The sequence below is a fragment of the Staurois parvus genome, unplaced genomic scaffold (assembly GCF_062004578.1).
Source record: "Staurois parvus isolate SC_StPar_1 unplaced genomic scaffold, SC_StPar_1.0 ptg000021l, whole genome shotgun sequence".
NCBI lineage: Eukaryota > Metazoa > Chordata > Amphibia > Anura > Ranidae > Staurois > Staurois parvus.
Window position 1 is genome coordinate 1,610,903 of NW_028317817.1, and position 20,896 is coordinate 1,631,798.

General features: G+C 43.1%; 1 protein-coding gene across 1 annotated transcript in view; it reads left to right on the forward strand.

The window, feature by feature from the left end:
- The first annotated feature begins 2,785 nt into the window (after positions 1 to 2,785).
- Positions 2,786 to 20,896, forward strand: part of TCAIM (T cell activation inhibitor, mitochondrial) — a 67,456-nt gene continuing 49,345 nt past the window's right edge. The window contains exons 1-2 of the mRNA XM_089690697.1: positions 2,786 to 2,883; positions 18,038 to 18,108. Of these exons, the coding sequence (XP_089546823.1) occupies positions 18,080 to 18,108 (29 nt within the window). The 5' untranslated portion in view covers positions 2,786 to 2,883; positions 18,038 to 18,079. The remainder of the gene's footprint in view (positions 2,884 to 18,037; positions 18,109 to 20,896) is intronic.

Below are 20,896 nucleotides of genomic sequence, written 5' to 3' on the forward strand. Positions count from 1 at the left end.
ACCAAAAAAAATTTAAAAAAATTGTCCGATTTTCGTCCCGTCTACGGCCGGCATTTAATTCTGTCCCTTGCAGAGAGCTCCGCTATTATAATTGACATGAAAAAGTATAGCGGTTGCAACATTGTATCTATTTGTATCCATTTCGGATACAGATGTTTTTATTCGGATACAAATATTCAGTGTGCTATTGTTGCAACCGCAATACTTTTTCATGTCAAATATAATAGCGGACTGGAATTCTTCTACATTTTTCTTCTTCTTTTTCTTCTTGCAGGTCATGGCTCATGCGTAGATTTTTTATCGGTAAAACGATCGGCCGATTTGCCCATCATTGTCGGCAAAATCGCCCGTTTTGTTTTACCAAATTTGCCAAAACCCTGAAAACCGACCGACCAATTAACCCATTAACGGTGTGAAAATCGGCCGGTTTTTTTTTTGGCCAAAAAATCGGCCTATTTTCGACCCGTCTATGGCCTGCATAACTTCATTCTTACCGCCTCTGACTGATAACTCTGTACTATATTCTGTCCTTGTTGCTGTATTGTTTGACCTGACTGTCTATATGCTATAGCGCACTGCATGTGCCCTTCTACAGAATTTTCTTTGCTTTTCACTCCCTGGAGATGGCATTTGGACTACACTTACGGCCACTTTATTAGGTACACCTGTTCAATTGCTTGGTAACACAAATTGCTAATCAGCCAGTTCAATGCATTTGGGCATCTAGACGTGGTGAAGACGACTTGCTGAAGTTCAAACCAAGCATCAGAATGAGGAAGAAAAGGGATTTAAAGTGGTAGTAAACTGTTTATTTTTTTAATTTTACCTACAGCATATAATAAATCTTACCTGTAGGTAAAATGTATATCTCCTAAACGTGCACCGTTTAGGAGATATTCACTCTTTTTTAAAGCCGACGCATGCGCTCTGAAGGAACGGCATAACCATGCCGCTCCCTCAGCGCTGTGTGTTGTGGCCCAGGACTCCCACGCGCATGTGCAGGCGTGACATCAATGCGGCCCGACCTATCAGATGGCCGGAGCTTGCGAACCCAGAAGGAAGACGGGTGAAGATGGAAACCTCTCCAGCGGTGACCGCCTTCCACTGGAGGGCTTCATTTTAAGGTAAGTTTTACATAATGTGCTAGTGTGCGATGCATACTAGCACATTATAACACTACCTTGCAGGGAACGTTTTTTTTTCTGTGATTTACTATCACCTTAAGTGACTTTGAACATGACATGGTTGTTGGTGCCAGACAGGCTGATCTATCTGATCCTTTGGACAAAGCTGATCACAGACTCGCTGTAAAAGGCCAATCACAGTGGCCCTTTACTATGTGATCAGCTGTGGCCAATCACAGCCGGTCATTTGTAAACAGCCTTTCCAGTTATCGGCAGTGAGGGAAATAATGCCGATAACCAGCAAGGCAGACAGTACATTCTTTACACTGATCATCAGTGCAGTCTCATAAGCGCACATCAGTATAGAAAAAAAAATTACTTATTTGCTAAATTTATAACAAAAAGTGGCTAAATGGTTAGCACTTCCGTCTGGCAGTACTAGGGTTGTTGGTTCGAGTCCCAACCACGGCACCACCTGCCTAAAGTTTGCATGTTCCAACTGTGCCTGCGTGGGTTTCCCCCAGGTACTCTGGTTTCCTCCCACACTCCAAAGACATGCAGGTAGGTTAATTGGTTCCTGTCTAAATTGTCCATAGTATATGTATGTACGAATGTGAGTTAGGGACCTTAGATTGTACACCCCTTGAGGGTTAGGGACTGATATGAATGTACAATATATATGTAAAGTGCTGCGTAAATTGATGGCGCTATATATACCTGTAATAAATAATTGATAAAAGTAAGAAAAACAATTTTTTTATTGTTTGGTCTTTTTTTGTTTAGCAAAAAAATAAAAACCCAGAGCTGATTAAATACCACCAAAAGAAAGCTCTGTATGTCTAAAAAGTTATAAAAATTGAATATGGGCACAGTATTGCATGACCACATATTTGTCGCAAAGTGCGACAGCACTTAAGAGTGGACTGGGCAGGAATAGGGGTGAAAGTGCCTGGTATTAAAGTGGATAAAAGAACTTACAGTATTTTTTTTATTATAAATCACATGGGAGAAGAAAGAGCGGGCTTTGCTCTGTAGTCCTCTGATGCCGGGTAAAGTCCCTGAGGAGGATACCAGCTCATGGACAGCATAGTGGCTAAATGGTTAGCACTTCCACCTGGCAGTACTAGGGTCATTGGTTCAAATCCCAACCATGGCACTACCTGGAGTTTGCATGTACTCCCTGTGCCTGTGTGGGTTTCCTCCAGATACTCTGGTTTCCTCCCACCCTCCAAAGAGGTTAATTGGATCCTGTCTAAATTGGCCCTGATATGTGTATGTATGAATGTAAATTAGGGACCTCAGATTGTACACCCCTTGAGGGTTAGGGACTGATGTGAATGTACAATATATATGTAAAGTGCTGTGTAAATTGACAGCGCTATATAAGTACCTGTAATAAAGTCCCTTTTTTCTTCTATACGATTGCCCTGTGCTTCTAATGACATAAAGGGGTTAATAGCCGGTAGTGGGTTACATAGGATCCTCACAATAACTTGAGTTGGATCGGTGAGGGCAGATTTCCTCGTTCACAGACTGTGTTTCCTATGTAAGCGGATACCTTGATTTGCTTTTATCTAAATAAAGTTTTATAGACACATGTACACAAGGAGGCGTGCTGCGGTGTGCTCCGGGATTGGAGGAGGAGCGGATCACGTGGGCGGGCTGTCAGAGAAGTAGGAAGTCGTGTGTGGGAGATCAGAGAAGAGCAGAGACTGTTATGGATGTGACACAATGGTGTCCGGCTGCAGGAGGACAGAAGGTAATGTGCTACACAGACAAGGGAGGGGGGACTGGCCGCACAGCCGTGCTGGAATACTATAGTCCTGTTTAGCTATGAAATGTGAAGGGGAACACATAACAAGCACGTGGGCTCTCAAATTTGACTCAAATTGTAAACAAAAGTCTATTTTGCATAAGATAATAGAATTTTACTGGTTTTTCTAAAAAAACAAACAAAATCCTCCTCTGTGTTTGCTTTTGAAATGGTCCCCCCATAGGCATCCCCTCCACAGGTACGCTTCCATTCTGGAATACAGCTCTGCCTGCAGAGTTATGAGAGCGCCACACACAGGCAGGGAGAGGGATTATTATTACTACATTAAGAGGACTAATAAGCCTATGTAATAGCTTTGGGCAGGTGACAGGTACTCTTTATGAAGACAGTCTTTTAGACACCCCCCCCCCCTTTTCCTTTTCAAAGCCATTCAAGCACAGATTGTGCTTGATTAGCTGTGTTCTTAGCTGTATAGGCCAGGGAATGACCGTTCTGAAACTGTCATTGCCATGTCTGGCTTCATTAGCCACAGAGGAGATGGAACAGGCCTTACTGTGAAGTAAAGGAAATTGTTTGTTTGGGCCGAATGAACTACTTAAAGGATACATATATCCCAACCATGGCACCACCTGCCTGGAGTTTGCATGTTCTCCCTGTGCCTGCGTGGGTTTTCTCCAGGTACTCCGATTTCCTCCCACACTCCAAAGACATGCTGGTAGGTTAATTGGCTCCTGTCTAAATTGGCCCTAGTATGTGTATGAATGTAAGTTAGGGACCTTAGATTGTACACCCCTTGAGCGTTAGGGACTGATGTAAATGTACAATATATATGGAAAGCGCTGCGTAAATTGACAGCGCTATATAAGTACCTGTAATATGTTACATATTCCACCTGTTCCTAAAGGTACGGGAAGACCATTATCCTGAGAGTCTGCATGAGCCTGAGATTGCACTTGCAATCTGCTGATCATGGGTGCAATGCTCTGCAGGCTTCTTAGAAAAAAATAAATGCACTTTTTTTTACCTGAAAAATGTGAATTTTATTTTTTTTTTTTAAAAGGTTAACTTATCCTTTTAAAGTTTAATCAAACGTAGAGGTAAAGTGTTACCAAACCCAGGGCCCTGCATTCACTATATCATACACAGAGCATGGCAATGCAATTAGTTTAGCAAACTGCTAAATACCTTTTTCTCATCAGCAGTATGAAGCAGTTTTGTGACTTCTATCAGTGGCCGGCCGAGCACTGGTTAAGCTTGTATGAGGAGTTTTCATTCTGCTCTGACTGTCCTATGAGGCTGCATAACCCCTGACCTTCTGTCTGGACTGTGCTGTCGAGCCCTGTGCTGATCACGTGCACCTCCCCCCAAAAAAATTCTAGAAATAAACACTAAACTGAGCATGTGCAGAGTGATTCCTAGAGCTCTGTACTATCAGGAGATGGATTGTAGCTTGTTGGAGGAGTTTTTATTCTCCCCTGATTGTCCTATGAGTTTGCAGGACATCTGACCCTCCTGTCTGGAGCTTGTGCAGAGTGACTCCTAGAGCTCTGTACTATCAGCAAATGGATTGGGGACATTAGAAGGGGAGGATCGGAGAAGACAGTCTTAAACAGCAGAGGATTAACCCCTTAGGTTCCACACGGAGTATAACAAGCATGCTTTACTGCATATACAGACTGATTTTACTGTTGTGGGTTTAATAACACTTTGAGCATTAAAGCGGTATTAAGCCCAAAACCAAAATGTAATACATTGTAGCTTACCAAATATTAGATGTGGTGGCTGCATTTGTTTTATTTTATTTCCCCTCTGTTTTCACCTGGTGATCTGGCAGTAACACACTTCCTGCATTAGAGTGCCCCCAGAAGAAGGAGCACAGGGTCACAACAGACATCAGCATTGTCAGTCTGGCGGAGGGGAGTGTTGGATGCACTAGCAGATTTCAATACAATAATAAATTAAAGCCAAACTCCAGCTCACACATTATACAGTTACATCAGTTTTTTTTTTCTGTTGTGATAAAGGTTTTACATAAATAAAAGCTGATCATTGTAAGTACCCTTGTCCGTGCTAAATGGTTTATCTTATCCCTCTAACTTCTACATCTGCAGAACAGCTTGTTCTGTTAAAAACAGGCAGTAAAACCAGGTAAAAAGAGTCTAAAAAAGAAGACTAATGCAGCCATTACATCTAAGAATTGGTAAGCTGCAATATAATTCTGCAAATGTTTGCTTTTGGGTTTAATACTGCTATAAAGTCTGCTGACACCCAAAGTGTTAAAGAAGTTCTTTGCCCTGTTTGAAAACGTTTAAAAGTCAGCAGCTACAAATACTGAGACAGATACACAATGACAGGAAGGATCAATGAGCTACCAGAGCGCTCTATCACTTTGGTAGTTGATTGAGAACTACAAGCCATTAGCCACAAAGGCTGTTCGTACATGTAGTTCATTCATTCCCCAGCCTCTGTGAATGAAAGGTGCGGTGTGGGTGGAGCCCCACACAGCCGCGTTCTTTTCAAATTGTGACAGTGGGTGCCCATTGTCACAATTAGGGGGATTGGGGAGAGGCTTCATGTTACATGTTCCACCCGAAAAAAAAAAAAAAGTATGGTCAGTTAGGTAGCAGAGGGGGTTGTTAATTTCATTAACAGCAAAGCAGCTGAAATTAACAGGTGCACTAGCTGGGCAACAATGAGACAACCCCCAAAACAGGAATGGTTTTACAGGCGTAGGCCACTGACATTTTTTTCCCATACTCATCTTTTTTGACTGTTTCTCATTAGTTTTGCATTTAACTATGGTCAGTGTCACTACTGTTATCATGATCCTGGACCCTACAATGGTTGCACAGGCAGTCCAACTCCTACAGGATGGCTTATCAGTACACTTCATTGCCAGAAGGTTTGCTATGTCTACTAGCACAGTCTCAAGAGCATGGAGGAGATTCCAGGAGAGCTGGACAGGACCGTAGAAGGTCCTTAACTCCTTGGTGCTGGCGCCTCCCAGCCCTTTAAGGGTTTTAGAAGGCGGTAGGCAGGCGGGGTTTTAGGGTCATGTGACTGCCATGATTTGCTGTCACAGCAGTCGCATGATTGGGAAAGGTCCCGATCACAAGAGGAGACCGGGACCTTTCCGTGAGTACTGGACATGTGTGCTGGGAGCGCGCAGGGCGCGCGCTCTCAGCACATATTTTTTTTTTTTAATTGCACACAAATGTGTGGCCGCTCGGCGTCAAGGCCCAGACTCCGAGAGGCCGCACATTTGTGTGCACTCGGCGTGAAGAGGTTAACCCATCAGCAGGACTGGTATCTGCTCCTTTGTGCAAGGAGGAACAGGATGAGCACTGCCAGAGCCCTACAAAATTACCTCCAATAGGCCACTGGTGTGATTATCTCTGACCAAACAATCAGAAACAGACTTCATGAGGGTGGCCTGAGGGCCCGACATCCTCTAGTGGGCCTTGTGCTTACTGCCTGGCACCATAGAGCTCGATTAGCATTTGCCATTGAACACCAGAATTTTTAAGTCCCCCACTGGTGCCCTGTGCTTTTCACAGATGAGAGCAGGTCACCCTGAGCACATGTGACATACATGACAGGGTCTGGAGAAGCCATGGAGAACGTTATGCTGCCTGTAACATTGTTCAGCATGACCGTGTTAGTGGTGGGTCAGTGATGGTCTGGGGAGGCATATCCATGGAGGGACACACAGACCTCTACAGGCTAGACAATGGCACCCTGACTGCCATTCAGTATCGGGATGAAATCCTAGTACCCATTGTCAGACCATATGCTGGTGCAGTGGGTCCTGGGTTCCTCCTGGTGCACGACAACACCCAGCCTCATGTGGTGGGAGTATGCAGGCAGATCCTGGAGGATGAAGGAATTGGTACCATTGAATGGCCCCCATGCTCGCCTGAACTAAATCTTATAGAACACCTCTGGGATAGCATGTTTCAGTAAATCTGACGCTGCCAGGTTGCACCTCAGACTGTCCAGGAGCTCAGTGATGTCCTGGTCCAGATCTGGGAGGAAATACCCCAGGACACCATCCGTTGTCTCATTAGGAGCATGCCCCAATGTTGTCATGGGGGCCATACAAACTACTGAGTACCATTTTGAGTTGCTGCAATGAAACTTCAGCAAAATGGACTAGCCTGCTGCATCATTTTTTCACTTTGATTTTAAGGTTGTCTTTGAATTCAGTCCTCTGTAGGTTGATAGTTTTCATTTCCATTAAACGATGGGACATCCTTACTTTCCTAACACATTATCCAGTCAATATAGATATCGAGCATGATATTTTTCCCCATTGAGAACTGATGTATTTTGAAAGTGTTCCTTTTAATTTTTTTGAGCAGTGTATACTATGCTCCAACAGTCAACTTATCCTTTTTTAAAAAAATAAACAAGACTTTACAAATGCTTTAGTTTAGAGGTGAGTGTCGTTAGCGATTAAATCTTTTTGTCCTTCATTTCTGAGTAGGAGGTGTTGCTCTGATAAACATTGCAGTGTCCTTGGCCATGGCATATGTTCTGTGTGAGGAAACAAATGTGACAGCAAGGAGCAGAGTTACAGCTGAAGTGTGCATGGCCTTTCTTGAATATAATCTCACATCCCGTGTTATCAGCTGTACTAGAGGGGATTTATTTAGTACATAATGAATGTGTTGAATTGTGACCTGAAAATCAGAATGGGCCAGCTTTGTGTATTTATTTATTGCGTTTCAGGTTAAAGTGTACGTAATGGCAAAATGTTTTTTGTTAGTTTTGAATAGCATGGAGTGGAATTAGAACCCCTGCCAGTTTTTATTGCTGTCTGTGCCCCCATTAGAGAGATTCACTCTCTCTATTAGTCCTGTTTACTATTATTACAGTATCATACTGTATATCAAGTGAAAGAACCCCAAATTTTCCCCAGAACAGTAATAGAGGGGAAATCTTCTAATGGGGATGCAAGTTCTGGTGTCACACCCAGATTTCTTCACTTTAGAGGAGTTAATCTCACTTTCTGTTTTTGGCTATGGGACAGGCAGTGAAGGGAAATCTACCCAGTGGGACACAGATGACCAAAATCAATCTTGCTCTGGTTATAACCCTCCCTTACTCTATCCAAAATGAAAGGGGGAAAAAAAAGTTTTGCCTTTAGCTGACTCCAGACTACACTGTCTAGGGAAGCTGCACTTAGAGAGCAGGAGCCAGCAGCATCGAACACTGTAAACTGCAAATGCTGGGGTAAGAATTAGTTTAGTGGGGAATGCGTATTTTATTGTGCTCAATGTGTTAAGCTAAAAAACACTGAAGGCTCATTACTACATTAAAGATAACTGGTATATACCATACCTTCAAGCTCAAGTCCAGTCTAAAGGAGCAATGTCACAGGATGTCAGGAGGCAACAATGTAAAGCTATATGGTGGTGCAATCTCCTAGTAGATGCATGCACTTTGACCCCAGCGGTTACAAGAATCACCTCAAAACCCCACACTGGAATTTGGGGATTCTTTGAGATCTATCATTAAACAGGCAGCTCTTTGATTAAAATTTCTGGGACAACCAGTCCATGACAAGTTTATCAGTTGTTTGAAATCCAGGCCTTACAATGAATTGATTGATAGGGACATCAGACCCAAGATATGAGGTTTAAATAAGTGGGTCCACCTGCATATTCCCTAAAGAGGTTCTAGTTTGAAACACTGGATTCTAATTTTATGGATGGTACTGTAAATGTAGAAGTGGATTTACTTTTTCCATATGACAAGTCTGCGTTTTTGTTAATATAGAACATGAAAATAAATAAACCATATTAGACTTGTATGTAATTTTGTTCAGGTATATCACGTTTATCTGTAGGTGCTGTTTGATTGAACTAGCATTTGCCTGTTTGAATATTTTAAATAAGTCAACTATTTCATTGGGTGCACTTTTCACATGACTGTATATTCTTTGAGATATCTACTGCCAACATTGCCAAAAATACCCTTTAAGTGCCTGGAATGGTTCAACTGCTTGGTCTCTCATCTTACGCAGTCCTTTGATTCTTATTCTTGCTGTGTGGCTCTTGCACCTAGAAGTCAGTAGTGGAGGCATTGATTTTAAAGGAACTGACCTCTAGCAGTCTCGTGTTAATGTTTCTAGTCTCTGTCCCCTACAGCATGTCTCCAACCACACCTGTGCAGAGATTTCAACCTAGAGCAAAGTTTACCGGATTAATATAGCGTGTAGTGTTCCGTGGCACATAAAATTGGTGTGACTATTTTGACTACAGGGCATGGCTAAATTTAAAATGATATTAAAGGCTTGTTTTTTTTTTTTTGTTTTTTTTTTTAAATAGCAAACATGTCATACTTACCTGCTTTTATGCAATGATTTTACACAGAGCGGCCTCAATCCCCCTCTTCTTGTGTCCCCCGCCGGTGCTCCCGGCTCCTCTCCTTAACAGTGCCCCCAATAGCAAGCAGCATGCTATGGGGGCACTGGTGTGTACTCATTCCCAAGCCCCGTTCTATATGTCCATAAGACACACAGAGCTGTGGCTTGGCCCCTCACTCTCTCCTCATTGGGTGTGATTGACAGCAGCGGGAGCCAATGGCTCCCTCTGATGTGTTTCAATCAGAGAAGCCTGGGACAGCCAAGGCTCCTGTGCACATCACATTGCTGGATCGAGAGGGGGCTCAGGTGAGTATGGGGGAGGGGACATAGAAGGTTTTTCCCTTACGCATGAAGGCAAAAATCCTTCAGCCTTTACAATCACTTTTAGTAAAAGCACTGTCATTTTAAGTTTAAGCATTTTGGATCACATGGCATATAATAACCGAAAGTTATTCGAACAGTGGTGCTTGAAAAGGTGCTTAAAGTTTTCATGTTATTGTATTTATGAGTTGGCGTAACACTGTTATCAGTGCTCCCACACTCAAATCAAATATATACAGTCAGGTCCATAAATATTGGGACATCGACACAATTCTAACATTTTTGGCTCTATACACCACCACAATGGATTTGAAATGAAACGAACAAGATGTGCTTTAACTGCAGACTGTCAGCTTTAATTTGAGGGTATTTATATCCAAATCAGGTGAACGGTGTAGGAATTACAACAGTTTGCATATGTGCCTCCCACTTGTTAAGGGACCAAAAGTAATGGGACAGAATCATAAATCAAACTTTCACTTTTTAATACTTGGTTGCAAATCCTTTGCAATCAATTACAGCCTGAAGTCTAGAACGCATAGACATCACCAGACGCTGGGTTTCATCCCTGGTGATGCTCTGCCAGGCCTCTACTGCAACAGTCTTCAGTTCGTACGGTGGTATCAGAAATATTAAGAGGGGAGGAGGAACCAGAAGAGGATCCTAGGTTCCTTTCTTCCTCACGGGCTGATTCAGGCTCAGACGAGGAGGATGGTGAAGTTTGCTCCTCCAGAGGTTCCAGGTACAAATTGGCCCTTGAGGATGTAGACGACCTCCTTAAGGCGACCTCCTTATCTACAAAAACCTTTGAGATCGAAAAGGAGGACGTATGCCTATCTAAACATGACCTTATGTATCAGGGTCTACATGGTAAAAAGACTAGGGTCTTCCCCGTTCATAGTTCCTGTCAGGGACCTCAGTGTTGGCCACGATCACGCACGAGTCTGCGCATGCGCAGTGTGCCCGGCCGCACTAGCGTGCAAGCATTGGGACCAGGGCACCCGCAATTGCAGCGGTGCATGCGCACTCTCACCAATCAGGGCGCAGGACGCCCTATTTAAAACCGGTCAGGTCTGACTCTCATTGCCGTATGGTCTTCCCTGTGTCCTGAGTTCCTGTATTGAAGATGGTCTTGTTGCCGACCCTGCCTGACCCTGATTTGCTGTCTGTCTCCTGTTCTGATCCCTGGCTTGTCTGACCATTCTCCTGCTTAACCCTGCACGTTCTGATCTCCTGGTACTGACCCCGGCTTGTGACCTGTTTATCCTTCTGCCTACTGATTTTGTACTAAGCTGCCTCCACCATTACTGACCCGGCCTGCCCGACGCTGCTCTTGTTACCTCCTCACATCAGACTCTCACCTGTTCTACACCTCCAGTGGTGCTTCTACCGCAGCTGGGTGAACCCAGTGGCCGTGACCTGGTCTCGGCCTGCTCCAAGTCCATCCCCATCATCAGGGGCCCTGGTGAACAAGCAGGTTGGGACTTAGATTCCACGCCTTGGGGGACTCCAGTCTTTGGAACGCTAGAGGCTACCACCGGTAGGAACCTAACAGTTCCCTGGTTGATACCATTAAGCAGGAGTGGGAGAGCCCTCAAAGGAAACCCTTCTTCCCTTTTTTTTTTTTTTTTTTTTTTTTTTTTTTTTTTTTTTTCTTGGTAATCTTTTAAAAGGAGATTTCCTTTTGAGGATAGCGGATCTCAGCCATAGAACAAGGTTCCAAAGTTAGACGCCCAAGGATCGGGAAAGGGTGCAGGCCCTGCGTGTCCTAATTGGAGACCTGGTAGATCAGCAGGTCCTTACCCGAGTTCCCTGGAACGAGCAGGGCAGGGGATGTCATTCCGATGTGTCTGTAGTGAAAAAGCCCTTGGGCAAGTTTTGCCTTATCCTAAACCTGCGCCCCCTCACTCAGTCTCTAAGTTACAAACACTTCTTCAGGATGGAATCGATCTTCTCTGTAAAACATCCTTTACCCAGGTTGTTTCATGGCTACGCTGGATCTGAGGGATGCGTATTTCCAAATTCAAATGCATCATGCGTGCCAGAAATACCTAAGAATGGGTTCAGAGATCCATCACAGGCAGTGTCGAGCTCTACCTTTTTGATCTGGCCTCAGCGCCAAGACTTTTACGAAGGTGCTTGTGGAGGCCTTCGCTCCCCTAAGAATGAGGTCTGTTACAATCGTTCCCTGTCTGGACGGTCTCCTCTTTGTGGCCAGAGTTATCTATCTGGGGTACAAGATTTCCGCGCTAGAAAGATCTTCCTTCCACGAGAAAAATTTTCTCAGGATAGGTCAGATGCTGGCAAAATTGCAGAGCAATCTATCTGCAACAAAAAGGGATATTATGAGGGCAGTGGGTCTCATGATTTCATGTTTCCCAGCTGTCCCGTGGGCAAGATTCCATCAGCAGCCACTGCAGGCTTTTCTTCTGAAGGTTTGGAATGGGGACAGGTCTACTTTAGATCTGACAGTCCAGCTCCCATCCAGGGTCAAGAGGTCCCTTTTGGTGGTGGTGGAAAGAAATCAATCTGGCCAGGGGTCTGGAGTGGAACTCTCCTTGCCCGGTTATCATTACGACTGATGCCAGCAGTTTTGGTTGGGGAGCCCTTCTAGGCAACAAAGCTGCACAAGGGCCGTGGTCCAGGGAGGAGGCTCAGAGATCCTCAAATTCGAGAGAGCTTTTAGTCCGAGCGTTTGGATGCCTTCCAGACAGATCTGTTAGACTGTCACCTACAGATCCATTCAGACAATATGGCTACAGTGGCATACATCAACAAGTAATGGGGTATGTGAAGCCCCCCTCTTCAAGTAATCGCTGACAGCATTCCATCTTGGGCTGAGAAAAATTTGCTTTTGGTATCTGCCATTCATCTGAAATGGTCATAAAACTCCCTTGCAGACTTCCTAAGTCGGCATCCAGTCAAACACCGATTTAGTCTCTCAGCCACAAAGTATTCTTGGCCATCACTCTCAGGTGGGGCATGCCTTAGGCCGATCTCTTTGCTTCCCAGGTAAACAGGAAAGTCAGCCGGTTCTTCTCCCTAAATCCGCTGAATCAGGTTTTAGGTGTGGATGTTTTGGCAAGCGTGTGTGAGTTTCCTCCGGTGAGGCTGATCCCAGCAGTCCTACAGAAATTTCTGTTAGAAAAAACAAACCTCGTTCTGACTGAAGAGGACATGGTTTTCTCTGCTATGGAGCCTGGCCTCGGCTTCCCTGTTCTCCCTTCCAGAGAGGGAAGATCTGATCTCTCAGGTTCCCATGCTGCACCCTCAAGTCAGAATCTTGAGGTTGGCTGTTTGGCTTCTGAAGAACAACGCCTGAAAGCTCACGGGTTTTCTGACAGAGTTATAAAGACTTTAGTGAACTGCTGCAAACCAGTCACCAGATCTATCTATGCTAAGGTCTGGAGAAAATTCAACTCCTGGTTGCTAGGTAAGGGGCAGGGCCCTCTGAATATCCCAGCAGTGTTAGATTTCTTTCAGGAGGGGGCAGATCAGGGCCTTTCGGTTAGCAACTTTAAAGGTGCAGGCCTCAGCCCTCAGTGTTTTTCTTCAGATCTCCCTCCAGCAGGATCCCTTTTTATAACAAATTTTTTCAAGGCCCTTTCCAAGTCCAGGCCGGCGGCAGTCGGGTCTTGTCCAATTTGGGATCTGTCTTTTGGTACTAAAAGCCTTGGTCTGCAGAAGACTTCAATTTAAATTTTTTTGACTCTAAAAACTTTTTTTTTTTTTCAAAGCAATCGCGTCAGCCCATAGGGTGAGTGAATTACAGGCGCTTGCTATTAGGGAGCCCTTTTTGGCTGTTTTTTGAGGATAGAATTGTGCTCAACAGAGATCTGGGATTTCTCCCCCAGGATTTCCTCCTCCTTTTTTAATAGGTCTCGGGATAAAGTTTTGCCAACCTTCTGTTCTGCTCCTGTAAGCAGGGAGGAGGAAAGTTTAAGTTTATTGGATGTTAGGAGCCTTTGGTCTATCTTAGTAGATCCAGAGAATTTAGGAATTCAGATTGTCTTTCTGTTCTTTTTGCAGGAGCATGGAAGGGTTCCAAGGTGTCAAGTCCACCATAGCTAGATGGATTAGGATGGCTATCACAGAATCGTATAGTTTATTAGAAATTCCCCCCCCCCATTTGTTAATACACACTCAACCAGATCCTTGCCAGTGTCCTGGGCAGAGAGAGCTGGTGCCTTGCCAAAACACATCTGTAAGGCGGCCACCTGGCCCAGCTTTTCCACCTACTTGAAGCCGTATCACCTGGATCTCCTTTCTAGCGAGGATCAGGCATTTGGGCGCAAAGCCCTCCAGGCAGTATCCCCGCTCTAGTGAGTAGGTTCTTGATTATCGTCTCAAGGAAGCTGTCCTGCAAGATTTTTGGAGAAAACTAGAGTTAGACTTACCGGTAACTCCTTTTTCTACGAGTCTTCCAGGACAGCCGAGATTTCCCACCCTCAGATTGTACGGTAATGTATATTTATTCTTAAATGGTATGTCTTTTAGTGTCTTCCTATGGTTCTTGAGTAAAACTGAAGAGGGAGCCTGGAGGTCCACCTTTAAAGTACTGTGCTTGCGTGTTTCCCCTCCCGGAGGGAGGCGCTTTACGTCTTAAGGAGGCTGTCCTGGAAGACTCTTAGAAAAGGAGTTACCGGTAAGTCTAACTCTGGTTTTCTAATACCACTGGCCACAGTCTGTCCCCCCCTAAAGTGTGAAGGACAAAAAACTGGCCCTTTTTGTTTAGAAAGTTTGGAGCCCCCTGGCCTATATTCTTTTCTCAGTCACAATACTTTTGTCCCATAATTGGTTCATTCCAAGCTGACTTCTAAACTACTGACATACACTATAATGGCATCCCAGTCTTTGGCCATAGGGTTCAATATTGAGTTGGCTCATGCTTTGCAGCTATAATAGCTTCAACTCTTCTGGGAAGGCTGTCCACAAGGTTTAGGAGTGTGTCTATGGGAATGTTTGACCATTCTTCCAGAAGCGCATTTGTGAAGCCAGGCACTGATGTCGGACAAGAAGACCTGGCTTGCAGTCTCCGCTCTAATTCATCCCAAAGGTATTCTATCGGGTGGAGGTCCAGACTCTGTGCAGGCCAGTCAAGTTTCCCCCCCACCCCCCTCCATGTCTTTATGGACTGTGCTTTGTGCACTGGTGCGCAGTCATGTTGGAACAGGAAAGGGCCATCCCCAAACTGTTCCCACAAAATTCGGAGCATGAAGTTGTCCAAAATGTCTTGGTATGCTGATGCCTTAAGAATTTCCTTCACTGGAACTAAGGGGCCAAGTCCAACCCCTGAAAAACAACCCCACACCATAATCCCCCTCCACAAAACTTTACACTTGGCACAATGCACTCAGGCAAGTACCATTCTCCTGAGATTGCCAGACAGAGGACCGTGTTTTGTCGCTCCAGAGAACACGTCTCCACTGCTCTAGAGTCCAGTGGTGGCATGCTTTACACTACTGCATCCTACGGTTTGCATTGCACTTTGTGATGTAAGGCTTGGAAGCAGCTTCTTGGCCATGGAAACCCATTCCATGAAGCTCTGTATGCACTGTTGTGCTAATCTTGAAGGCCACACAAAGTTTGGAGGTCTTTAGCTATTGACTGTGCAGACAGTAGGTGACTTCTGCGCTGACCCTGCTCTGTCATGTTACGTGGCCTACCACTGACCGTGGACTGTTTAGTAGCAAGAAGATGTCACCGATGGACACATTGCACAGGTGAAAACCTATCATGGTACCGCGTTTTGAATGCACTTGAGCTCCTGAGAGCAACCCTTTTTTTCACAAATGTTTGTAGAAGCAGTCTGCATGCCTAGGTGCTTGATTTTATACACCTTTTGGCCATGGAGGTGATTGGAACACCTAAATACAATGATTTGGAGGGATGTCCCAATACTTTTATCAATATAGTGTATATAAATGTAGTTTCTAATGGAGCAATCAATTTACCATCAGAGCTTGTATTGTTCATCCCCTAACTCACATGCCCAATCACTTGCTGAAGGACTCAGATTCAGGTGCTGCAGGCTGTCTGGGGCTAAAGCTGTAGGTGTTGCAGTCTGTGGTGCTCTAAAGAGTTTGGAGGCTCAGGCACTGCGTATTGGAGCCTGGACTGCTTGGAGCTGAAGCTGTTGCTTACCCAGCTCACTCAGCAATGAGGCTATTGAGTTCAGCACAGCAAATTGTACTTACTTACAGCAGTGTCACATAATTGCATGGGAGTACCTCAATTTCTATTTCTCACATGCTGAGAGGACCACTTGCACTGTAGTAACCTACCCTGTTAATCAGTTCAAGAATTACACAAATACTTAATTGCCAAGTTGTTGGAAGTTTACTCGCAGTACTTAAGGGGGAACTGCACTGCATCTGAGCACCAGCAAACCAAAAATGCCATATAAATCACTTTTAGTATTCAAAGCAAACACCTCCATCCATCCATGTTTTGTATGCTTTTATTTTGCTGAGAAATCATTTTGAAAAACACCCCCTGGCATTTCTGGCAGTGGCCATATTGAGTAAGGGCAGATGATTCATGTAGAATAGGGACATTGGACAAAGGGAAGGATCAGAGAAGACCGGATCAAACATCTTTTTTACACAATGCAGAGGTTTAACCCCTTAAGTTCCACAGTGAGTATATAACCAGCATGCTTTACTACATGTACAGACTGATTTTACTGTTGTGGGTTTAGTAACACTTTAAACTCTATGCAGGCAGAGTGTTTCCTTATTGATGCATTTAAAAAGAATGGATGCTTTCAATTGGTGTTTATACCCCTAAAGGCTAACTCAAGCTAGCTCCTTTTTTTTTTTTTTTTTTTTTTTTTTTTTTTTTTTTTTTTTTGAGCCTGTGTAGCAAATATGCCTATATAGAAAGGGGCCGTTTATCACTGAGAAAGGAAAGTACATATAGTAATAAATCCCATCCTCACTCTACTGTAAATGTTTTTTTTCCTGTTGCATTGTGTCCCTTTTTGGAGTGTTCTATAGCCATATAGTTCATGTCCAGATGAAAAGATACATACCACCTATAGGGAGACTGGTGGCAATAAAAACTCAACCGTGGCTCTATAGACTTTTTTTTTTTTTTTTTTTAATTTAAATTTCCTAACAGCGATCACATTGTCGTGTATTGTTTTGGTGTGTGTGTATATATGTGTGTATGTGTGTGTATATATATATATATATATATATATATATTATTTTTTTTTTTTTTTTTTTTTTTTTTTGCCAGTGTTCGCTTACTAACTGATAGTGATACTGCATATAAAGTGTTCTGTAATTTTGTCCTGTTTAAAATTACACTAAAATCATGATTCTGATACAAAGTTATTTACAAATAAAAAAAAGTTTACATACTATTGGTTAATAAAATAGAAACAAAAAAATTGGCAGAAAAATTAATAATTGAATGGATAAGGAGAAAAGGGAGTAGCAAAACATGTTATTAAATTGAAAAAAACTTCTTACTTGTCAGGTTGTTTTAACTGACTTCATCTGCAGATCAAAGTTTATCCCTTTTGATCTGCAGATGAAAGAACACAATAGACACAAAAGTAACAATATGGTATGTTGTATCTTTCTAAACTAGTGTTAGTTATAAACACTGTCAGACTGCTCCCTTCCTTCCTTCTTTTTTTTGTTTTTGTTTTTTTCTTGCAGCTAAAGCTACCTACCTTCTTTGTGTAAACAGCAATGCGGCTTGGATTAATCAGAGCTGAATTGCTGTGAACTGGGATGGGGAAGCAGGGCAGAAAGACTGGATGTACTACACAATAATGACCTTCCCTTTTTTTTTTTTTTTTTGCCCATGTATAGCACGCCCAAAGTCTGTAACTAGTTAAAGAGCCTGTCACTAGTGTGTAAAAGAAAAAAAAAAGGGGTGGATACTTGCCCTTATCTTACCCCTATATTTACCTCTTCCTGCCAATCTCCATGGTCTTGGCGGGAGATGCTGGCAATAAAAAAAAAAAAAAAAAAAATCAGCATCCAACACTACCCAGAGGGTCAAATTCCTGGTCCCCTTCTATGTGTTTTGGTTCCATCTGCTGTGGCCTGCCCTCTGCTGGGTTACAGTTGTGACATGGAACTGGCTGCTTTAACCACAATGTGTGACTTGGGACCTGGCATCCAAATTTGAAACAAAAATGCTCATGATCTTTTAAAATCTCACCACACACAATTTTGTAGATTGAGATATTTGGTTTTGTCACATTGCCCTGTTAAAACTCAGCCTGAAAAAGGAGAGATTCTCTGTGTGAGTTTTACAGCTGACGTTCTCCTTTATCCCCAGGAAAGTTATTTTGTACTGGGTTTTCTGCCTTGGTTTCAGCAGTGCTGAAGAATTGTCACCCACTGCAGTGAGTTGTATAGTGCTACTGAGTACAATGAGCTCCTGTGTCTTCAAATGCTTGCTCACATTTTCTGTTTTTCTTTTAAGGTTCTTTGATTTCTGCATGCTGAGTTACACTGTGAAAGTGACATGTTTGGTGGTTGCAAAGCCACAAAGAGGTAAGAACTCAAAGCTGACCTCAATCATTCATATTTCATACAGACCTGTCTTGAAAATCACATAGAGTGACACATTGCTGACCTGAAGGTGACTGCAGAAATAAACCGTGTTAAGAATACAGCGAGTGCATAGTTATCTCTAAATATACGATTACATTATCTTGTTGCTTCATTTTAGAGCGAATTCTCATGGAAAAAATGGAAACTCGTGCACGCAAAAGCAGTTACCCATGTCACTGTTGCTCAAAGCTGAACTTTAGGCAGATAAAATGGAGCTCGTTCATGACGATGTAGGCTAATTAAAATTGACTGTGTTTTTAAAAGCCGCTAGTATAAATACCTCAGCATGGCTTGATATAAGCCCCTTGCAATCCTCTGTATTGTAGAACTCAGACTGGGAAAGGGAAAAGTGGCAAAATGAGCTAATCAGTTGTACTGGAGTACCCATGTGCCAACAGGTTAGCATGCTGATAGGACAGTGACGGTAAACCTTTTTGAGTGCCCAAACTGCAACACAAAACCAACTTTATTTATTTCAAAGTGTCAACACTGCAATTAAACCTGAATACTGATGTTTTAGTTTATAAAAAAACAACTCAGACAGTTGTCCAAACGAATTAACATTTTTTTTGTCTTAAAAGAAAAACAATAACGGAGCTTTCAATGATAGTTTTTTTTTTTTTAATAAAAAAACATCATCTCTACATGTGCATGTATTTTTCCAAATTACTCTGTCCAGGCCTCTTGGAGTGATTTTTCCACTATCTGTTTTCAGTTTTTTTTTTTTTTTTTGCTGTGCAAATTTGTTTGGTGGTCAATATTTTGAAGTCTAGGAAAACACAAAAATAAAAAAATGATTTAATAACCCCACTAATTTAACATGTCTGAAAATGTTCTCAAAATATGGCTATATACAAGTGCGTATGAGAGCAACTTGCATTTTTGTAGACAGATATAGGCATAGCCATAGTCCAGCGTCCTGTGGAACAACACTGCGCTGTGCCTGGGTAAGAAGTTATTATTTTTATACAGGATTTATCTAGTGCTAACAGTTTGCGCAGCGCATTACAAAATGAAATCCTCATGGATACCGCTGTGCCACAGGTGACACTGGTCTGCTGGGTCTGGAAGCTGGCTGTGTGTGTGAAGGATCCAGAAGAGAGGGCTGGAACACTCAGGAGGCAGGTGTCAGGCACGATGACGTCATTGGACGAGTTGCGATGGCTGCCAGGGGGTAACGATCCGCTCGAGTACCCACAGAGAGGGCTCTGCGTGCCAGCTGTGGCACGCGTGCCATAGGTTCGCCATCACTCTGATAGGAGGAGAAAGAGTGACAGAAATGTGAGCTTATCAGTCTGGAGCTTTTCCTTTTACTGCCCAATCACAAGCAGGGGAGGGACAAGACCCGGTGGTATTTCTGAACTGCAGTAGAGAAAATGTCTCCTAGCTGTACTGTCTAGCAAGATGGTGACAATTTCAGGAGGTAATGGACATAAATACAGTTCAACTTGACTAAAGTATATGCAAACCCCACCTTGTAAAACAACCCATTCAGTTTAAAAAAATAAAGGCAAAAAAAATTTTTATAAATACCCTTTTTCCCCTTTTTTATATAAGTGATCACATAGCTTACATTTTCAGCTGTGTAAGGAGCTTAGAGAGCTGAAGGAGGAGAAACAGCAGTACACTTCTCTTCCCAGTGCAGGGAGGGGTGTAATGACAAGTCTGATCATTGGAGGAGAGCACAGTGAGTTCCCAGCATAGCCAGCCACCACTGACCATGCTGTTCTTTCACGCCTAATGTGGTCAGTTTTTAAATAGGAAAACAGGAACACCAGGGATTTCACAGAAGGGAAGCAATACAAAGAGAACAGGATACATTTTTTCATGCAAGTACATGGTACAGCTGGCACATACCAGGAATATGAAATGTTGGGTTTACATATTCTTTAATCCAACCAGTTAAGAGCAGTGATTACTATTGAGAACCATTTTGTTTTATGTTGTTACAATATCATATTTGTCTTGTTGATGCTGCTGCAAATGCATATCTGTAATACAAACTCTGTCATCAGATATCTGAGGAACTCTGGGATGGAGAAAATCCACCTTTCTGCTAATAAATAATGGTCAGAGTAGAACAACAGAGCTGCATGGGTTTCTGAGGCTAGACCTGCCTTTTTTATAGCAAAAAAAGCCAAGAAGTTTAGAAAGCCACCAATCAGCTGATTTTTTAAAGCCATGAGGGATATTAATTTGGGGTTTATTTACTAAAACTGGAGAGTGCAAAATCGGGTGCAGCTGTGCATGGTGGCCAATCAGCTTTTAACTTCAGCTTTGACAAAAAAAACTTGGAAGCTGACTGGTGTCTATGCAGATCTGCATCAAATTTTGCACTCTCCAGTTTTAGTAAATCAACCCAATAATATTTAGTATAACTCTACCAGTGCAAGATGTTTTGACTTCTTTCTAGATGGAAGCAAAAAATATATATTTTAATAACTTAACCCCTGTTGGGGCTCATTTATACCTGTTTGCTGTTGGAAGAGCAATCCACATTCAAATCGCTCTTAAAGGAACAGTTTTTTTAAAACAAGAAAAATGTCATTTACCTGCTCTGTGCAAAACCATCCTCTCTCGGGTCCCCTGCTGATGCTCCTGACCCTTCCCCCTGCTTTGTGCTGTGTCTATAAGACACAAACACACACAGCACTGCTCAGCCTCACCCTCCATTCGCACCTCACTGACTTCTGCTGTTTTCTAAGCCAATGAGGGGAGAGAGACCCAG